This window comes from Siniperca chuatsi, linkage group LG3 (assembly GCF_020085105.1).
Source record: "Siniperca chuatsi isolate FFG_IHB_CAS linkage group LG3, ASM2008510v1, whole genome shotgun sequence".
NCBI lineage: Eukaryota > Metazoa > Chordata > Actinopteri > Centrarchiformes > Sinipercidae > Siniperca > Siniperca chuatsi.
This window is the reverse complement of record NC_058044.1, coordinates 11,299,309-11,320,625: the sequence shown is the minus strand read 5'-3', so window position 1 is coordinate 11,320,625 and position 21,317 is coordinate 11,299,309. Positions and strand designations below refer to the sequence as shown.

The 21,317-nt window shown below is 40.6% G+C and overlaps 1 protein-coding gene across 5 annotated transcripts in view; it reads right to left on the bottom strand.

The window, feature by feature from the left end:
* Positions 1–21,317, bottom strand: part of znf827 (zinc finger protein 827) — a 70,036-nt gene that overhangs the window by 6,256 nt on the left and 42,463 nt on the right. For 2 of the 5 annotated variants that reach the window (XM_044190713.1, XM_044190711.1), the window contains exons 6-14: positions 17,832–18,074; positions 14,128–14,182; positions 13,845–13,945; positions 7,875–8,012; positions 6,736–6,765; positions 6,428–6,599; positions 4,516–4,682; positions 1,529–1,738; positions 405–582 (exon numbers count right to left, since the gene is read on the bottom strand). In XM_044190713.1, the coding sequence (XP_044046648.1) occupies positions 405–582; positions 1,529–1,738; positions 4,516–4,682; positions 6,428–6,599; positions 6,736–6,765; positions 7,875–8,012; positions 13,845–13,945; positions 14,128–14,182; positions 17,832–18,074 (1,294 nt within the window). Of the gene's footprint in view, positions 1–395; positions 583–1,528; positions 1,739–4,515; positions 4,683–6,427; positions 6,600–6,735; positions 6,766–7,874; positions 8,013–13,844; positions 13,946–14,127; positions 14,183–17,831; positions 18,075–21,317 lie in introns of all 5 variants that reach the window. The other 3 variants (XM_044190714.1, XM_044190712.1, XR_006377491.1) reach the window with 2 other exon arrangements.

Here is a 21,317-nt window from a genome sequence, read left to right as displayed (position 1 = left end):
ACATGGCTGGAATAATCTTCAAATAGACCACAAATCTGTGTTTCTGTCTTAGTAATGAAAGTTTACAGGTGTCATCTGTATGGCAATTAGCTCTTATTAAAAAGAACCATGATAATATCAGCCAGCTTTATGTAGTTGAATTATGCATCTTTCTATATCTATATATCTTTCTATATAAGTTATTTTACACGCATCATTTTATGTCTGTAAAATAAGTTAAATGGCGCATGTAAAATAATAACTGAGATGCTTTTATCGAAATTTTAAATATGCCGTAACTTGCACACCCCTAGCACCTATGAATGTGAATATACTGTGTGTTTTTGTGTGTAGTGAATTGAAAGGGTGAGGGAGGGGAAGGACGGGCGGAGTTAGGAACCTCTGTCTGTACTTGCTTTCCTTACTTGAGCCCTCCGGAGGGGACGGTGTGGCACTTCTTGTGCTCCAGCAGCTGCTCGGGCGTCTTGAGGAACTTGTGGCAGACGTCGCACTCAAACATTCGCGTGATGAGGTGGATCTGGAGGTGCCGTTCATACATGCTACGCGTCTTGCACACAAAATTGCAAAAGACACACTCGAAGCCTGTAGAGAAAGAAAGAGGAGAGGGTGAGTTAAGACTGAGTCTGTTTTAATGATTTTAAATGTAATTATTTTGTTGCAGAGTCTGGTTGTGCTCTTCAGACCCAGCATGACTGAAATCTGAGTGACCCTATAAACAGAAACAAAGGGAGTTCAGATTCTTGGAAAAGTCAGGTTTAACCATGCCCACTCACATAAATATATAGTATATAAGCAAGATTCCCAGCAGTTAAAGGAGTACTCCAGTAATTTTATTTAGTATTGCACTTCCATAAAGTTAGGGGACTCACAAGAGAGATTTTTGAAAAAGAGTGGTCAAAATTGATGCAGTGGGGGCTATCCCAACTTTGAGGTCGAGCTCCAAAAACAATGGATCCTACACTTCCAATAGTGCAACCTGATGGCATATTTTGTTAGACCCTCCCTACCTGGTAAATGCCCACATCTTTTTATGAAAACTTTGTTATAAATTTGTACATCTAGATAACCCTTAGACTTTCGAAAGCTCCTCCAGCGCCTCAGAAGACATTATACATCTGTTTTCACAGGCGCTGGGGCCATATGTGAACGCACAATTCTCTGCCAAACAGTTTTGGTCATTATTCACATTAAAGATTTCTGCCTCTAACTGAGTTGAAGTGGGCAGGGACAGTTGGAAAAAGGTGATGTTGCATACTTGTGTGCAACATTTGGTGGGTTATTTGGCCACTGTCAATCAAATCTGATCAAACCACACCCACACAGTCCTGGTGAAGCTGATTAGCTTAGTTTTTGAATGTTTTCATTCACTTTTCATTAATAATGCCAGATGTTTTTTAAAATGTTATTGTTGTTCAGTCATGAAAATATACTGTTGTAGAGAAATACTTTGAAGTATTTAAAGACAAGTTTTCAGGGGCTTTAAAATGATGAAGCGTATCTGGTTGCAATAGTTCCTACAATTCCTTACCTTTGTCTGACTTGTCCTCAGTTCCTGATCCCGAGTGGCTTCCAGAGCTGGACTGGCTGCCTGCGGAGGAGGGCGGGGCGAGCAGGCCCCTGAGTTCTTCGTTACCATGGGTGAGGTCTCCGCCCTCTGAGCTGTTGAGTGAATCGCTGAGGGCCGAGAGGGACGAGGACGTGCTCTTGGTCTCGCTGAGGGGACTCCTTGAGTTCAGACCTAGACACAAGAGGACAGTGGGCAGAAAGTAAGAAATCTTTATCATTATGATCGAAAGCAATGTTGGGGAAAAATTGGACCAGCTCCAACTAAAGAAAACCCTGGGGCAAAGATATTAACTGAAAACCTGCAGAAATTGTGCGGCATGCTTCGTGTTTGAAATCAGTTTCAAGAAGTCCATTGTTATGTACATACACACAAACAGAATACAAGCAGGCAGCCTTGATAGTTCTGTGCCCTGACTGAGGCCCTGCTGCCAGTCAAATCAAGATGCAGTGTGCTTTTATTGATCCCCTTCTCTAAGTCTGCAATTCACTGGGAAGAGAAAGGGAATTAGAAGGGGAGCGGGCGAAAGGGAGGGAGGGAGGGGTAAAGAGTGTGGGTCATGGCCGAAGGAGCTAAGATGGCGGGAGCATCTCAGGGCACAGCTCAACAAAGGGCATTCACTCAGGAGGGAGCGAAAGGAGGGAGAAAGGGCTGCACGGATCCTGAAATGGTTGACCTATCTTTTTAATACAGGCGCACACATGAGACAGTCTAAAACATTCAGGAATGAAGTACACAAGGAATTATACAGCAATGGAAGATGTGATTAATTGCATTAAATCAAATCTAAATATACCAGGGTCGTTCACAGCACAGTCTTAGCAGCAGTTTGAATACAGTATTGAATCAGCTTGAGGAAGCATTTATCTCCTCTGCTGCAGTATTTAACATACACTTGCTCTCTCTTACAATATCCAAAAGGCTAATGCCACAGAATGTAAGCAAAAAAAAAAAAACATAAAAAATTAAAAAATGCTGTTCTGAGCCAGTGGGCCTCAACCTTGAAAGACACCTTAACTGAAAAATATTCTATTTTCTCTTTTACCGAATAGCTTCATCTGCGATTGCCCAGCAACATTCATGATACAGGAACAGAAATAAAGAAGCAAAGTCTGCCTATCAGCCAAAGTATCCAGCATAGATATCAAAGAATACTGTCACATAATTCACCACCTTCCTCCCCCCTACAGAGAAGGGCACCCAACCAATCCTTTCCCTGTGTAGAGTCCAGTCTTCACAGGGGGTCAGCTTGAACTATGACACCTGCTGAGCTCAGCCATCTCCTGCCTGGGCGTGTCCACACAGTTGACCAGATAACAAGACTGTCAGGAATCACTAAGTGGGGCTCTACCTACCTTATCCTCTGAAGTATAGAAACTTAAACAAACAGGGCTGGAAACTGACAAATTATTAAAATCTCCACATACAGAAGGTAGAATATGTGAGGTGACTATAAGCAACACTTCTGTACATTTGTGTGTTTGGCAGTGGTGTCCATCTTGTGTGAGACTGAGATAAATGCCAGGCCAGGCTGAGAGACTTAAAAGATGGTCACAGTGGCATCGTAAACCCAGCTCGTCTCCAAAGGACCCAAGGCCTATTGATTTTTTCCCCTCAGGCACGATAAGGGCCAACCTTCTCAGATAAACAAGGCCACTGTGGCCTCCGAAAGACCCCTCAGCTGTCTGGGCTGGACAATCCCACCCACCCACACATACACAAGAAACACACGCACACATTGAGGAACAGTAGAAGAGCAAAACGTCAGCAATAAACTGGACAAACCTGTTTTAGACAAAAACACTCATATCGACCACCAGGGTTTCACACCAGCAGCTTTAAAAGTCCAAAGAAGGTCGACTGGAGGTGGCTTGTTTGTGAAACCTAATTCTACTGCTTGTCTTTCCCTTTGCCCTCTGAACTGATACAGAACTATGTGTTTATGAAGTGCAAATTACTATTACATTAGGATGTTTTGACTTGAAACGGTACGTATTTAGACAGTGATGCATGTTTGTTGTGTTGGTTCTGTGCTCAAGCACACTGGATCTGAGATGAAAGTAGAGCTGAAACCATTCATCAATTATTCGATTTTATATATATATAAACCAGCAATTTACATGTGTCAGTTTGGTCATTTTTCATTTTTATAGACCAAACGGTTAATTGTACAAATTGATAATGATAATAATTAGCTGCAGTCCTACATGAAACATTGACTGTAAGGGTACAACTGTTTGAGCTTTAATTTGAGGGTGTTTACATACACATACAGATACAGACTAAGTGAATAGTATAGGAATTGTAACCTTATCGTTGTATAAAAAGGCTGCAGTTCTTAAAACCCTTAAAGCTGAAAGTCAGCTCTTTAACCTCAGCCATTGTTTAAATTTAAACCCCATGTTTTGGAGTACAGAGCCAAAACAATAGAAAATGTGTCACTGTCCAAGTACCGCACTGTATTTCTATTCTGAGCTGTGAACAAGAGCCACAATGTGTAAGCTACCACCCACTCTAACATGTGAGAGTAATTTTGAAAATAACTCCATAAATCATTTTTCTAGGAGTTGAATCATGTACTTTGCTACTATCCAGTACATGTTTGAGACCTGGCATGAACAGCAGAAACAACATTACTCTAGAGTTGAAACGATTAGTCGATTTAATTGTGGAAAATAGTAATAGTTATCACTACTAATAGTAATAGTAATAAATTGTATGTTTGTATGACTGTTAATTGGGGAAAAAAAAGAAATTTGAAGGTGTCACTCATGGGTTTTTTCACTTTTTTCTGACATTTTAGAGACAAAACAACTGATTAACTGAAAAAATAATATACATATAATGTTAGTTCCAACTCTACATTACACCAACACATACTAGAGAGGCTATCCTATTAATGCTGTCACTCAGAATCAGTGAACCGCCATGCCTCATCAGGGACTCTGTACCTGCATGTCCAGTACTAATGTGGTTTTTCATGTCGTTCTCCTCCATGCAGACGTAGTCACAGACGCTGCAGCAGAGCGAGAACATCCACTGCTCCTTGTCCACATGGAGTGACATGTGGCTTACAAACTGGGCGTTCAGCTCCGTCTGGAAATCACACACATGGCAGCTGGACAGAAAACAGAGAGGAAAAGGAAGGAAGATGGCGAGAATGGGGGGGGGGGGCAGTCAGCTTTAGTGTTATATTATGTCCGCATAAATTGGTAAGTGGTACAGCGTGGATAAATAAGATAGTGTGATAAAGATTATTGAAAATTAAATATTTCCACACTGCAGACATGGTGCTATTTAACTATTTTCATATCATTAGCAACATAAAAGTATTGAAGCAATAGTATGACATTTTGGGAAATACACTCATTCGCTTTCTTGCTGAGAATTAGATGAAAAGACTGAGAACACTCCTGTATGTATGGTAAATATGCTACAAGTAGGAGACAGTTAGCTTAGCTTAGCATTAAGACTGTAAGTAGGGGGAAACAGCTAGGCTGGCTCTGTTCCAAGTTCAAATATTCATATACCAACACCTCTATGGCTGCAGCTATCGATTATTTCAGTAATTGAGTTTGCTACTGATTATTCCATCGATTAATCGAGTAATTTGATAAGAAATACTTTTGCTTTATTAAAGAGCAATAGTAAATATACAAAAAGAGAAAATAAGACATGAACAACTAATTGGTTTCCTTTTTAGAAAAATCAACATTTTTATTGCTTAAAAGGTCCAGTGTGTAACATGTACGAGGAGCTATTGGTAGAAATTGAATATAATATTTTCATAGTGTATAATCATCTGAAAATAAGAAATCGTTGTGTTTTCATTACCTTAGAATAAGCTGTTTTTATCTAGATAGGGAGCGGGTCTCCCTTCCACAGAGGTCGCCATGTTGCACCGCCATGTTTCTAAAGTAGCCCAGGACAAACCAAACTCTGCTATTGTGGTAGGCTAGTTTGGTTTTACAATAGACACACTGTACAGAGTTTTCTTTTAGTTTCAGCTTGAAATGATCCAAAACTTTGCACATTTTCTTTTGTTTTCTCTGGCTTGTCTCTTTTCTTTGCCCCTTACTGTTTTCTCTCTCTTCCTCCATTTTGCAATCTGGGCCATAAAATCACACACAGTGTAAGCACATTGTGCGATAGTAATAATCATCCATGCAAAACACAGTTCACTCTATATAGTTATATGGATTAAATGATTGGATTAAAAAAATCATCAATGCAAGTGATTTTTAGAAACCATGTTAAGTTAAGTTTCTTGAGGAATCATCTCAGTCCTAAACATGTCTAAAACTCACTGAGGAGTCTTGTCACTGTGAGGTTGCCACGCAACCTCCAGAAAGTCACTACACTGAACAACAAATAGTTCAGCACATAACCGCCCTGTAAAACCACAAAGAAACATTTTTACACTTTGGTTTTTGCACAGATTAAACAAACAAATTTTCACATGTTAATTAATGAGCTTCAGTGATGCTGGTAGGTGGATTTTTTTTTTTTTTTTTTACCTTTGAACAGAGCCAGGCTAGCTGTTTCCTCCTGCTCTCTTGGATGTAGCTTCATACTGTATTTAACTAACAGGTATGAGTGTGGTATTGATTTTTTTCTAACTCTCGTTAAAGGGAATAAGCATAAATTCCAGACAAATGACTCACAAAAATAGAAAAAATTGAAAAACAAATGAATGAAATAGAGCAGTTGGGGGAGTAACGAAATCAAGAAATATATCACGATATACTGGGCATCAAGCAGCAGATACAGATCAATCAAAAAAATGCCTTTTTCCAACCTCTGATATTGGCTTGAGACATCCTGAAAAGATTTGGGGGTTGTGTTTTGGTCTGTTATCACTACCTGTAGTAGTAGGGGCAGTTCTTGCGCTCAGCAGAGTCAGCTGTAACAGCGCTGACGATCTGCTCAGTGTCTGTGTTGACCAGCTTGACAGAGTGGATGGTCAGGTGCTGATTGAGGTTAGCCCTGCACTTGGCTGCGTAAGGACACAGGTGACACTTGTACTTCCTCTCTTCTGCAACAAAATACACACACAAGACCTCGGGTTACTGTAAATATTACCTCAAATGATATTTCATTAAGTTGCGCTCAGCCTCTAAGCCTTTAAAGCAAGCTTAAACCTAATTACTTAATGCCTAACCCTGCCTCACCTTTGCCTGACCCCAACTGTAAATCTGATCCTGGGAAGAGGAAGAAAAAAAAACACAACTTGTGATGTCTGACAAAATCAACCTTTCAGGGAAGCAGCTGGATATTCCTGTAGATGTTACAAGATGGTTAAAATATGAGGCACGTACAGACATAATTTTACCTTATTTGCGAGCACTATAAAATCAAATGCAAAAACACAATCTTTCCTTTTATCCCAGAACAAATCAACATAACAACACGTCTTCTCCCTCTAGCTCCCCAAACAAACAAACACACAAACACAAACACACACACCCACACACACACCCACACCAAATGCCCCAAGGACATGAAGCCAGGCAACCTTTATGTCGCCGGGGAAACCAAAAAGACCATCACACTGACATATGCCCCTGCTTCTGCTCTCTGTGGTGTGGCCAAGCTGTTCACAGCCAACACTCTCAGATGGTGTGTGTGCGTGTCGTGTAGTGTGTGCACGCAAAATGTGAGAGCATGTCCAATTGTGTGGGGGCATTTTGTACACGAGTCTCCATTTGTGCGCCCAGTGATTTAGTCTGCAATCCCAAGAAGGTTGCATTAATTTCTAATCCAGCATTAATTTGCTCTAAATAAAATCACATAAGTAGGATATTCATTAATATTTTTCCCTAATAAGGACAAAGAGAGGGATTGCAGAAGACAGTGATGGGATAGAATGGATCAATTGGGAGCAAAGAAGGGCCAAGTTTGAAAACACAGTGTAATCAGGACACAAGGGAGTGTATAGCTTCATCCTGAGGAAGTCTCCAGTGTCTGAGTGTGAGAGAGAAAGTGAAAGAAGGAACCAATCGTGGCGGCATCAGAATTACTGTGTGTGTGTGTGTGTGTGTGTGTGTGTGTGTGTGTGTGTATACTCTTTGAGGCATCCCTCTAGCTGGGTAATTAGACGGGCAGTTTTCCCAGTGAGACTAATCATGGTAGTAATCTCTTTAAAGGAAGGGTAATCTAATCTAGTAAGCCTTATTTACTTACTGTGGGCAGCACAAGCACGCATGCACAAACATAGCAGCTAACATCTATACGTTAACAACGAGGTGCAAATGTACGAGCCAGTGTGCGGCGGCGCTAACAATGTCATTGTGTATGTGTGTTTATTTACCTGTGTGTAGAGACAGGTGTCTAGAAAGAGTCTGCTGTCTACCGAACACCTTGCCACAGACGGGACAGGGGAAGAGCTGCTCATTTAGTCTCCACTGTGCAATCCCATTTCCCGGCTCCCCATCATCCTTTTCTGAGTCTGGAACACACACACGCAGAAAAGCATACTCATCATTCACAGCTGACACAATCAGCCACAGAAGCATCTGCAAGTGGACCAAAGGCTGTGAAACCATGCTGCTATAAATCAAACAAAGTAACTTAAGTTCAGTATGTATTGATGTTGAAAGCATAACTACCAAACCATAACACACTGCTGTGACATGTGCTTATGTACTGGTTGTGGTATTCTTTTAATTATTGGGAAATTTTAATTTTATCCATTTTTTTATTTACTTTGGGGTATTTTGCTTTTATTCCATAGTAGACAGTTGAGAGGTGACAGGAAATGGGGGGGATGAATGCAACAAAGGTCAGGAATGAAATGAGGAGAGTAACAGTACAGTATATGTATGTGTCTTAACCACTAGGATGCCTCAGTTACATCTGTCTTTAATGAGATTTAACAACAGTAAAACAGCTGGAAGTATACAATACAGGACATTGTCTTGTTTCTTCCATTCATATTTTTGGAAATACGCTAATTCACTTTCCTACTGAGAATTAGTTAAGACTGATACCATTCTCATGTCTGTCCATGAAATATGAAGCTACAGCCAGCAGGCAGTTAGCTTAGCTTAGCATAAAAGCTTGAAACAAAAGGGAAACAGCAGGCTAGCCGAGACACCATAAAGTGACTGCGTCTGGCATGTGGCCAATAAAACCACATCTTGTTGTTTTTACACTCTGGTTGTTGTGCGTGTTATGTAGTGAGCTTTGAAGGTGCATGTAGGTGTATTTTTGAACTTTGGAGAGAGCCAGGCTAGCTGTTTCCCCCTGCTTCTAAGCTAAGCTAACCGGCTATTCCTTTAAAATCTCAAATAAGAAATTAATATATACATAAAATAAGATATTTTCTATCCAGCTGTAATAATCTCATACAGTATTCTGTTTATGTGAAGGTGCCATGTGCCCTTCCACCACCCATCAGGTCCTAATCCCTCCTATGGAGGTTGTGTGGTTTTCCATGCTAATCAGCCTGCATATTACATACTCTGCTTCTGGCCTCCACCCTACTGCACAGACAGGCAGGAGAAGCTGGAGGGTGACTGGCGACGGGACAAATGACAGACGAGAATTAAAGAGATGACACAAAATATAGATGGAATCAGAGAGTGAAAGAGACAATACACTCACATAACAGGAAGTGGAGGAAAATTCTATATATGGTTAATGAATGGTTCTTCCTTTAAGATTCAGTGTCATGCGCAAAAGTATAACATTACATTCACTCATTTGGCTGCTTTAAATCATGGCAACATATTAATATCACAAACACTAGAAGGTAATAGCAGCAGGCTAATCTGTCACAAATCTATTCCTTATTTTTCCAATAACATTTCCTGATGTGTAGTCAAGAAAAGTCTCATTCCCCTGAGTGTCAGTGAAACAACAGAATAACTGATACACTGTGGGCTAATTTGCTAACCCACAAGACTGAAACCTGTCTGCTACCATTTGACGGATGCTGCTTGTTTAGTCTGCGGGTGGGATGCAGTGCAAATGCATTCTTAATGTCAACAGCAAGCACCAGTCCTTTTTTCTAAAGCCTGCAGAACACACACATCAGTGTAGCTCTCCTTACTGTATGTCGCCCCCAGCACCCCTCAATCAAAGAAACAAAAAGAGAGTGACTTTCAGATGCTTTGATAGAATCTGAAGAATTGAAGTTCCTGCTTTGAAGTAAACCTCGTGTGAACAGAGTAATTCAAAAGGATGAAACATGTACTTTCGCAGATGGAGGTAGGATTTTTTTACTTATTGTCTATATTGTTCAGAGAACAAACTACACAGCCTGACCTTGGCCAAAGCTTTTGTATTTGTAAGGCATTAGAAAGAGGAAAAGGATTCTTTAAAATTACCCTGAGTTTTATTTTCAGCATTCATCAAGGATGGAAAATCTCTGCTGCTCAGTTTCTCCCTCTCACTAAAAGTTTAGATTCTTTGCAGACTTAACAAAAGAGAAAAAAATGAGAAAAGGAATCTTTAAGTCACATAATGTACAGTTTATATTCAACAGCAAATTGTGGTAGCTTCTTGAAGTCACATTTTACCATTAAAATGGCACTTTTTCTTTTTTAAAGTTGTTGGGAGTAAGGATACCAAAATGAGGAAAAGCAAAGAATGTCTTCTGGCATTTGGGGGTAGGTTGTATGCTAACCAAATGCTGAAGAACAGAAGCATTGGCTTTGGAAGGTGGCGTGAAAGGAGATTTTACTGTTGTTGCACTGACTCACAAACCCTGGAGCATTTTTTCTGTATCACATATTTAATACCCTGTTTGCCCTCTACATGCAAACTGGTGAATTTACATTGTGTGACTTTGTTTAGTTGCTTTTATTTGTGTCAAACCATCCCTTTTTGGAACTGTCAAAGCAAAACACAGTACATTTGGTTTTGATTCTTGCACACAAAAATGTATTTAAATTCTTAGTGTACTAACATATGCAAAGTATCTGTTATATATGCAAATGGTAAATGGACTGTACTTATATAGCGGCTTTCTAGTCTGACTACTCAAAGCGCTTCAACTACATATCGAATTCAAACACATTCATACACCATACACCGGCAGAACTGCTCATCAAAGTAACTAATCATTCACATAAGTTGATTTTTAAGCAAAAATGCTAAATATTGTCAGGACGCAGCTTCTCCAATGTGAGAATTTACTGCTTTTCTCAGTTTTATATAATTGTATTCACACACCGAAGGCACAGCCCTCATTAGCAATTTGGGGTTCAGTGTCTTGCCCAAGGACACTTCGACATGTGGGCTGGGGGAAGCCGGGATCAAACCGCTGACATGTTGGTCCACTGTTGATGGACGACCCGCTCTACCACTAAGCCACAGTCGCACTACATGCAGACAGTTGAATTTTTAAGTTTTAAGTTGATTTTTAAGCAAAAATGCTAAATTTTGTCAGGACGCAGCTTCTCCAATGTGAGAATTTACTGCTTTTCTCAGTTTTATATAATTGTAAACAGAATATCTTTATCTCCTTTCTACTGTGGGTCAGTGACTCACCACTGTAATAAAGGTGAGTGAGGGCAAGTGTGTGATGCTAAATGCATGTAAAGCAAGATTTGGCAGAAAAGTAAGCACACAATCAGCAAACACTGTATGTTTATGGTTCCTCACGCGGCGTAAAGCCACACAGGTGGTGAATGTGTCACAACACAAGACATGTCAAGAAACTTGACATGGCTGCGACCTCGGCCAACCTGCAGGTCATGCACTTCCTGATCTCCTGCATTAGCAGGAATCTGCCTCTTACTATGACAGCCCTGTTATCCGACAACGACCGGCTATTCACACTTCTTTTCTCCAAACTTGTCTGTGTACGGCTTATTCTGAGAATCCTAGACCTTCTTACGGTGCTTGTAGCTAAAGCTTAGCACATAAAAGTATTAACTTGTCCTGACTCACAAGTGAGACTAGGGGATGGCCTGGTCAGGGAAGGGGCTCGAGGCCACGACCCAGCAAACACACTGATGATTAAGCCAATTAGGGTGGGGCGTGGGCCTTGAAGTGGTTAATGGTTTAATTAGTGCTATTAGAGCTGGAGAGAGAGACACAAACAAGAAATGGAGGATTGTGCTAAACCCCAGACTGAAGGGAGAAGACTGCAAACTTCAGAGGTCACACAGGTATCACACAAACTCCTACTCACTTTATCTTTCTTTCTTGCTTCAAGAGAAAAACTCATAATTTTTGTAGTTGTTGGGCTCATGCACCATTAGCAGTCATTACAATAAGCATTTTTTTGTGTCTCAAAATACTGTTGAAGACGATCACCAGTTATGTCGCTCGCAGAAAAATAGTTGTAGACAGAACGTCACTGTTCATGAGAGTATGAAACTGTAGCCCTTCCTTTTTTAATCAAAACTTGACTATAGTCATAAAAATATTAATATCTTTCCCCCTAGAAGTACAGGTACATTGTAAAATACTTATTACAGTATTTTAGCACGTTTACTTATTACTTATATTATTACACCGTACATACTTATCAACCTCTAAATCCACTTTGGTACTTTGGACTCAGCTTTTATACTTATATCCACTTTGCACTTAATTTATTTTACCTGTATTATAGTGTATTATATTTTGATTTGCTTAGTACTTCTATTCCTTCTATTCTAAAGTGTGCATTGACGTGATAGTGAGCAGCTGTAACGAAAGAGTTTCCCCTCGGGGATCAATAAAGTATTTCTAATTCTGATTCTGACATTATTAAAATATCTGCAGTAATGATGTCAGCTTTTCCTTTTAAATACGCAGCAAGTTTCAAGACAATCATGACACAGCAGCCAATTGTAACTGTACAAATAATACCACAATAAGCTAAAACTATGAGTCTCCTAATGCTGGGTCCAAAAATTGTGATGCCTTGTGTAGGAAAGGTGAACTAACAGGAAAGGACAGTAAAGTTTGATTAAAGGTTTGCCTTACTACAGCTGCAACTAGAACTGCTTAGCAATAATGGGAGCGGGGCGAAATAAAACAGGGAGAAAAAGAAAATGAAGACAAAGGAGAGAAAAGAGTAAAACAGAACAGTAAAAAAGCGAGCAGCAGAGGCTGGATCTGAAGCTTAAACACACAAGGGAAAGGGGAGGTGGGCTGGGCGAATTAACTTTCAGGACACTCTTGACACCCAGACGCCAATCAGATTTTCATTAACTGGCAGAGGGACAGGCAAAGCTGGCACAAGCTAATTAACCTCTGGATCTCTCACTGCCAAAGGAACATGGAGGGAAGTTCTGGGATGCCAGGGAAGAGGGGAGGAGAGGGAGACGGGGTTGCCCTGGGCAGAGGCCTTCAGGTTGGGGAAATGCGTGAGGGTGCAGAAAGGCCGGGTGGAGCTCTAAATATGAAACGGGGAGAGGGGGTTTACCAAGATAGGAGGGTGAGATCATGTAAAGTTAAAGTATGGTTAATTGTGATGTGTCCTTGTGGCCGAATACTCAGCTTTAAAGGTGTCTTCTTGTGTAGTTAGATGTTGAGTGGCTTGCCAGGCTACAAAGCTTATTTCTCCAAGCCACACAGAGTAATATGAAGTCTTGGATACATGTCTTTGAAAATACACAGAGTAATACTGACTGTTAGCAGTTCCTTGTCTTGGATACATGTCTTTTTGAAAATCCATCCATTTTCTACCGCTTGGTCTTTACTATGAATGAGGCAGCAAGGACAGACTGACTGGGCAATTTAGAGTTAGTTCCTGCATGTTTTGGCCAGCTGAGAACAGAGAACCCACGGTAACACGGGAGGACATGCAGACTTTGTGTGATGTTGGTCTGGTCCGGGATTTCCCACGAACCCACGATCTCCTTTATTGGGAGGCAGGAGCTTTTAGCCGCTCTGCCACCACGTGCACCCCTGTCTTTATTTCTTTGGAGATAATCTTTGTGCAAAATGGTAAAACAACAAATATGGACGAACATAAAGAAACTGGGGCTGCAACTAACACCTTTATTTGATTATTGATTTTATTTATTTTTTTAAGTAAAAATTGCCATTCACAACTTCTTAAGAGTCCAGTATGAAGTCTTCAATTTGCTTCTTTTGTCTGACCAACAGATCGGAACCCAAAGATCGATTATCACAAGAGTTGGCAATTAATTTTTGGATTAATCGACTAAACACTGCAGCTGTAAAAGACACAATATGAGCAAAGATAATGCCCTCCATCTGCTGCCTGCAACATACTGCTAGTGATATGTCTATGTTCCTCTACAACTACTACTAGTCATGTTCCTTTGTGTGTGTGTGTGTGTGTGTGTGTGTGTTTGTTTTACATGTGTCTTACCATGAAATGCTACCCTGGTAGAGGAGCTTGCCTCTGCTGGGGAAGAGCTCTTGGAGCGCGAGTTAAAGGGTGATTGTCTGAAGCACTCGTCCAGGAATGGACTGAAACGTGATAAATAATACTAACAGTTACATGGCTACTAAATTAAATACATTTTCAAACTATATTTAAAAATGCAGTTTATTACCTATCATGAATTTCAGAATAACTAATAAATATTATGTAAAATTGATTAGAACACTTAGAAGACAAAACATGTCTTTTTCACGTATTATTGACTCACCTGTTTATTCCCACCATGTTAGTGTCTTTGTGGTTGTTGGATTTGCTGACTTTTTCTGAAAAAAAACAAACAAACAAAAAAACCCCACATCAATCCAGTCAATACGATACCATTTATATATTTACATATATATCTATTTTGTTTTCTATTTATTCATTGTACTATCTATTCAAATTTGACCCCATAGACGATTTTTTAAAACAGGCACGGGTTACAATCTACTTCCCCATATATGACTACCTGTTATCATGTGACTGAAGTTCCATAGTAAGGTCACATGATAACAACTGAGCCATCTCCATGACAATTAAGCAAACTCTATCAATGATGAAGAACATGGTTGGTGGCTCCAGAAAAAGTTAGAAGGGGACCTTGAGTTAATGGTGGGGTATGCGATTCTGTAAAAATCCAATACCATGACAAATACCACAATATAGAGCGAACAATGACACAGTAAGTAATGTAACATTAGCTAGGTTGTGGGTTTGCAAACTGCAAACAGTTGCTGCACAGCCAGAAAGAATGAGATGTTTCCCAGAGCCAGCAAACCAGCTCCAGACAGCGATACTCACAACTCTCCTGCTACTACAGCAAACATCACAACAAGAGTATATCTTGGCAAACTAGAAAGTAAGCTGAATGTCCGTGGGCAAGTCATTTAACATTACCTGAAAAACAAATCATGGTTGGAATGGCTGGAATAGTGTTGTGTGGCTCGGTCCGAGCCACTTTGTTTGTTTCCCGTTTACAGAAACAGGGCTGTGTACAAACACCAGTTTCTGAGTTTTTTTCAGCACACACAAAGAACGGACAGCTAGCGGACCGTGAGGAGATATTCGCTGAATTTGACAAAAAGACGCATATTGGATTAGAATCGCATACCCCACCTTTAAGAAAGTAGTGTTTCGAAGGTCAAGAATGAATTTTCATGCTCAATTTATGTTTATATTGTAAGTCCTGAGGCCACTGTAGAGAGCGGATATTTAGATGTAATGTCAGTTAATAAATAGTTCCTAAAACGTCCCTGCACACTGGCCATTATAGAACAGAGAAACAAACACTATATGATCCTGATTCCTTGAAGTTTAACTCAACTAGTAAAGCACAGGTTCGCCATGCCAGCAGGGATGTACTGGCCATCTGGACTAGTGGGAGTCTCTCTGGTGGGTCTGCGGACCTGTGGGCCGAAAGTTAGCCCAACAACACTAATATGAAAAGATTTTTTTTTAAACAAAAAAAATAGTGCATGCCTGGTCCAGATCTGCATTAGACTACCCAGATGGCACATGTGTGTGTTTGTGTACGGTTGCACTCTTGTATGTAAATGGAGAAACAAAATATTACAAACACCTTTCAACATTATGGAGTCCAATACACCACCACTGACTATGGCCTCAAAAACTGCCCAAGAGTTGAATCAACACCACTAACATACTGTCAAGAAAAAGTGAAGATTATAAGTTTGAATGGTTTAGGATTTCTTCCTCTTTTATTTGATTACATTGTACAGATGTACCCTAATAGACCAGTACTCAGTGTACAATACTATTTAAAGTCTTTGGGCACACAGGAAAAGTCTGTTGAAATCTATTTATCAGGGCAAAAATATTAAAATATTTCAAGATACTACTTTAGGAGGAATAAATACAAAATGTGTGTCCGACTGGTGATTATCAAACTAGCTTCAAACTGGTGTCTGACCTGCAATGCTGAGTTTTTGTTTCCTCACACATCAGCACCTGAATGTAACTGACTGGGCTGTTTGTCTCTTCTTTTCCCAACTTGTAAAAACAGACATAGCAACATGCTGCTCAGATTAATTACAGCAAAGTGACCATACAATGTGTTTCATCAATCAGTTACCTGCTGAGCTGAATCAGACAGCTCCTGATGATTAACAAGCCTAATATTATATTTCACAAAAATGTAATAATTTATCCTGAAATTAGTGGAAGCACACTTTATTACAGGCGAGGCGTTTCCACTATAAAATGTTGCGGGAAATTCTGCAAATAAACATTAATATAGAGAGTCAAAAGTGTCAATAATTGCTTGTGCTTTCCAAAAAGCCTTGATGCCTTTGAGGTTCTTGCAACTTTACAGTCTTGGTAATGTTCACACCTGTCCTTCTAGCACCTAAGATCGCACCTGTTTTAGGGGCATGATCACACATTAAGCCAGTTCTCTATTATCTGTTCACATGCACACATTTCTATTGCATGCACCTGTAGTGACACATATGCAAGTAGAAAATAGAGGGCATCCAAGTCCACCTCTGTATATCAGAGGTCCCGAGTGCTGTTTCCGAGTGAGTCACTTTAGGTCCAACATGGTTGAAGCTCATCATAAACTGTTAAACTGAACAAGTATTCATAGTAGCCATTTCCAGTTCCTCACAGAGTGGTTGAGTCGTAAATACAAATGATTTTAAGAGGTTTCTAAAAGGTAAGTAAAGCCAGAATTGGAAAATCAGCTAATACCACTACTTGGCCAACAGATACGAGCACAGGTGATGAGTTTTCAGTATTCAGCGGTAAAGAGCACTATACAAAATGCCTGAGAATGGAGCCATGTGTGTGAGTTTCAAGGCGATGTACTAAAGTGAATTTCAAAGCTGCAACCATCTCAGTGTTCAGAGCGACCTTGCTACTGATGTGTCTCTGAGGTCCTACTGCTCTGGGTAATTCATATTGATTGCTCATTGTGTGACAGCAGCCCACTCTGTTCCAGTCCTCCTCACATTCAAACCCAGTTCTAAAGGGGCAGCTGTCGTTGTTGCCAGGCTAGCGATGCCCTGGCCTCCCTGGGTGGGCATACTGTGTACCCCTGCTGCCCTCTCTACCCTCCTTATCCGCTGCCCCCCGCTACAACCCCCACCCCTAACACCCCACTCTGTCACACTGCTCGCCAAGGACAGAGGTCTCTTTCCACGTTGCCATGGAGATGCCGCACGGGAGAAATGTAAAGGGAGGGAGGGAGGGAGGGGAAGTGCAGGGGGAGAGCGTGTGCAGCCAAGTGTGCTTGAGCCGGCATGTCTGAAAACGAGTCAAGGGAGGGAGATAGGGAGAATGAGAGAAAGGAGGAGAGGGAGGCGGGAAGAGGGGGCATTTGTGCAGACACCACTCCCCATGGGTCCTTGTGTGAGTGTGTAAAGGTGTGCATGTAAGACTGTGCGGGAAAGAAAGCCTGTCAATGTGTGAATTTGTGAATATGTGTGAGAGCAAGAAGAGAAAAAAAGATTTTACACGAGTTTATTTCTCTATATGGCATTTAAGCGAGAGCAATCTGAGGTTGGATAGAGCTGGGGTCACAGCCCAGGACTACAAGCCTGACCCCCCACACACACACACACATCTGCACCTTTTCTCTGGGGGGCGATGGTTCCACCTCAAAGCTCTGTCTTAATCTAGCAATACAAACAGCTTTCTGCTGCTTCAATGTCATTTTCATGGCCATACAGGTAAAAAGCAGGATGTCATTACATGCCATATATTCTTGACTTTACTACAGAGCCACCGGAGGATGGAAATGGAAACATGTGGGTTTTATGGTCGAGTATCAAGAACTGTCCAAGGTTTACACCACGGTGCTGCAGGGAGAAAGAGGACATGTTGCTGTGCATGTGTGTGCGCGTGTGTTGAAGATCTACTGTTGCTCAGAGAAGAGTGTGTGCCTGACAGCGTACATGTCACGAAGGAACGTACCTGACAATTTGAACAGTAATTCGGAGGCCATTTTGACCGATATGTCCTGGGAGAAGAGGTCTTTCTGGGGGCGGGCCAACGTCTCGGGCAGGTTACTCATCGGCTCACTCTTCTCACCCGACCCTAAAGTGCTGAATGCCAGCAGGTGAGAGGCAGGTGGGGTGAGTTCTGTAGGGGGTGGGTCCACCTCCATAGGCTCTGCCTTTACTTTCACCTTCTGATAATGGGCATCTTTGTTGTTCTCTGCAACAGATAATTGAACAAGAGGACAATTACTGGTTAGACTCTGATTAAAGAGATTCAACTGTTATACATAACAAGGGTAAAGATTTTGTTTTATTCACAGAATGGAGGTTACTGTGACCGTTTTTAAGGATATACACTCACTAACCAGAAAAATGGAAACCTGTAGAATATAATGCAATGCAATAGCCCTGCAATAGGTACCTTTCTAAAAATGTTTAGTTATTATCAGTGGTGGAAAATAACTAAGTACAGTTTATCAAGTACTGTTTCATATTTATTTATATATTTATTAATATTGTAGTTTTTATTCTGCTACATTTATTTGACAGGTGTAGTTACTAGTTACAGCATTGTTGAAGATTAAACCAGTGGTTCCCAGCCTTTGTGGCTTGTGGTCCTTCACAAAAAAGCAGCCCCTTGTCACGTTTCAGATGTCTATGAGTCATTACTGTAGCAGCTACCACAGATTTATTTCCGCTGTAAACTTCTCTCTAAACTTCTCAGAAGTATTCGGGGCCCAAAGAGGTAAAACTCAAAAAAGCAAAGATTAGATAAAAGTTCCCCTAAAAATTCATACAAACTTGTGTAGCAGAACTTTGTTTTTTCTTCTTTCCGATCCCATTAATCATCTCACAATCCCTCAAATTTTGATTTTGATACTTGCGGATACATGCTGATAATACTTATGTACTTTTACTGAAGTAGAATTTTGAATGCAGGACTTTTACTTAAAATGGAGTATTTTAATACTTGGCACTATTGGCACTTTTATGTAAGTAAAGGCTTTGAGTTCTTCCACCACTGGTTATTGTTGACTACTACTACTACAGTTTGTGTACTTTATGTTTGTTCTTTATTGGACCAAACTGTACTAAAAAGGTGTTTCTATTGCTCTATCCACTTTATTTACATATATGGAGGAGCAAAAAATTAGGAGCAATTAAAAAACATGGAATAAGTTTGTATTTATTACAGGGCTGTTGTATTACAATGTACAGGGATGTATTGGTATATTAACTAGGACATCAAACTGTGTATTAAGACCTCAAAAAGGTACTTAAAACTAAAAGTACTCAAAAAAATAGCTGGCAAAAAATATATGATCCCAAAACAGTGTATGCAGTCAAAATGTTAAACTTTTGTAATTTATTTGTTACTAAAATCAGTTTATCTAGACATAATAGAGTGCAGTGAAATGTGTAAGCATCCATACTCTTTTCACATAACTTTTAAAGACTGCAGAATAGTTTGAACACAGATAATTACACTCAGTGTCCCAAATTAACTTTTGATCTCAAAACTCTACAAAGTATTTGCTATTAAATGTACTTAAGGACCAAACATAAAAGTAATGGGTCAAACACAGGCCTTTTCACAGGAGACTGGGGTTCATTTCCAGTGTGAAACCAATAGTCAACATTAATTGTTTTAAGGAAGTTGTTATTTTAACCCAAACCATGATGTTTCCTAAACTTAACCACATAGTTTTGTTGCCTAAACCTACCAAACTGCGACCGACACCTGAAATGTTTCTCTGCAAGCTTTATTTTGAAAGTCTAACCGGATGTTGCATATTTACTATTGCTTACTTGACCGCGGAGTGAGAACGTGTTGAAAACGTGACACTGCCATGGTGGACCGGCGCAAGTGATAGTTTAGCGAGTATCTGATGTCCTGTATGGTAAACCGTCCTGCGCTCGAGATGGTCAGTTTCGCAGCACTGTTTAGACGCACCACAGAGTGCTTGTGTGTGTTTGTGTCAAATTCTGACACAACAGCAGAGGACAGAAGCAGCGCGCCCGTAAATGACACCAATGACACGCGGTAGAGACTCTCAGCATAGTTTGTTATTACTTGACTATTTTGGTACAAACATTTACCCGCCAATCTGGTGGATAACCTTCCAAGATTTACTCGCTAAATGGAAAATCTACCCGCATTTGGCACTTGGCGGGTGTTAATTTCGGACCCTGATTACACTGTACCTGCACATCTAATAAAAGCTTCATTTGATAGGTTTTTCTTTCAGATTGCCTGGCAGATGTGCTTATTCTGTACAAGTCAAGTCCATCTCATTCCTACAGCAAAACAAAACAATACAAAACAAAAACAAAATAAAACACTTTTTGACTATCACCCGGATGTACTTAGTACGAAGTAAACTAAGCGTCCAGCATACATGTTTAAAGATGTTGTATGAATAGAATTGAACCTAAAATAGGGAATCCAAATAACAGCCGAAACTTGAGCATTGCAGCTAAAGCCGATCTGAGCTGGTTAGCATCTTGCTGTGTAATTATTAAGCTAAGAGGGCACTGGGAGGTCACACTCTCCCTTGGGGGAGGGCTCCAGCAGCTCATGTAGGTTCACTGTAGCAAACAGGCAAGAAACGAAAACATTTTAAGTGTTAAATGAGAAGCAATAAATCTATATGATAACTACAGGTGTTGGATATAAGAGTCTCTGATTGAAGGTAGTTTCAGCACGTAAACAGTGGTCTGAAAGGGTGAAAACAGCTGTTGACTTCTCATACAAGTTCAAAAGGTGAGGCAAAGAAGGCAGGCTAAAAATAGTCGAGAAGGCATCTGTTAGGAATGTCCCGAGCCGATCTGCAGAATCAAACACTGACTCTCTTCTCTCTACGGATGTTAAACAAAAGACTATAGGCTGCCATAAAAAATATTGGAAACTATTAAAAGGAAACCGATGCAGGCTATATTTTCTTAATGCTGAGCTATTTCGTTGTCAGAAATTGGTTGTCTAATGGCCTCTATGGCTAAATTTACTAGATTAAATGTAGGCCTACTTCAGGCTGCATTAAGTACACTGTGCAGCTATATGATAAATGAATAAAAATAATAAATAAATCTGATTTGTACATCCCTTAGCATCTGTATATCCAATGTATCTGATCTTTTGACTGTAGTGATGGCAGGAGGCAGTGTCTCAGTGTGGTGACAAGCAGGAGCAAGAGCACTGGGGTTGATACAGTGCTGCTGACATGGCGACTCAGCACGATTATGGGATATATGAATTTGGCAGGGCATCGGGAGCAGTGGGAGGGGCAGGGGGAGGTTAGAAGAGCTGGAGAAAGAGTAGGGAGGGAGGGACATACAAGACAGTAACCCTGTGCAAACCCTGCCCCCCCTCCCCTCACATTCTCCACTCCTCTGCTGAACGAGGCCAGTATGAGACGCCAAGACTGGATCTACTGTACAATTTGCACACGTGTGAACATGC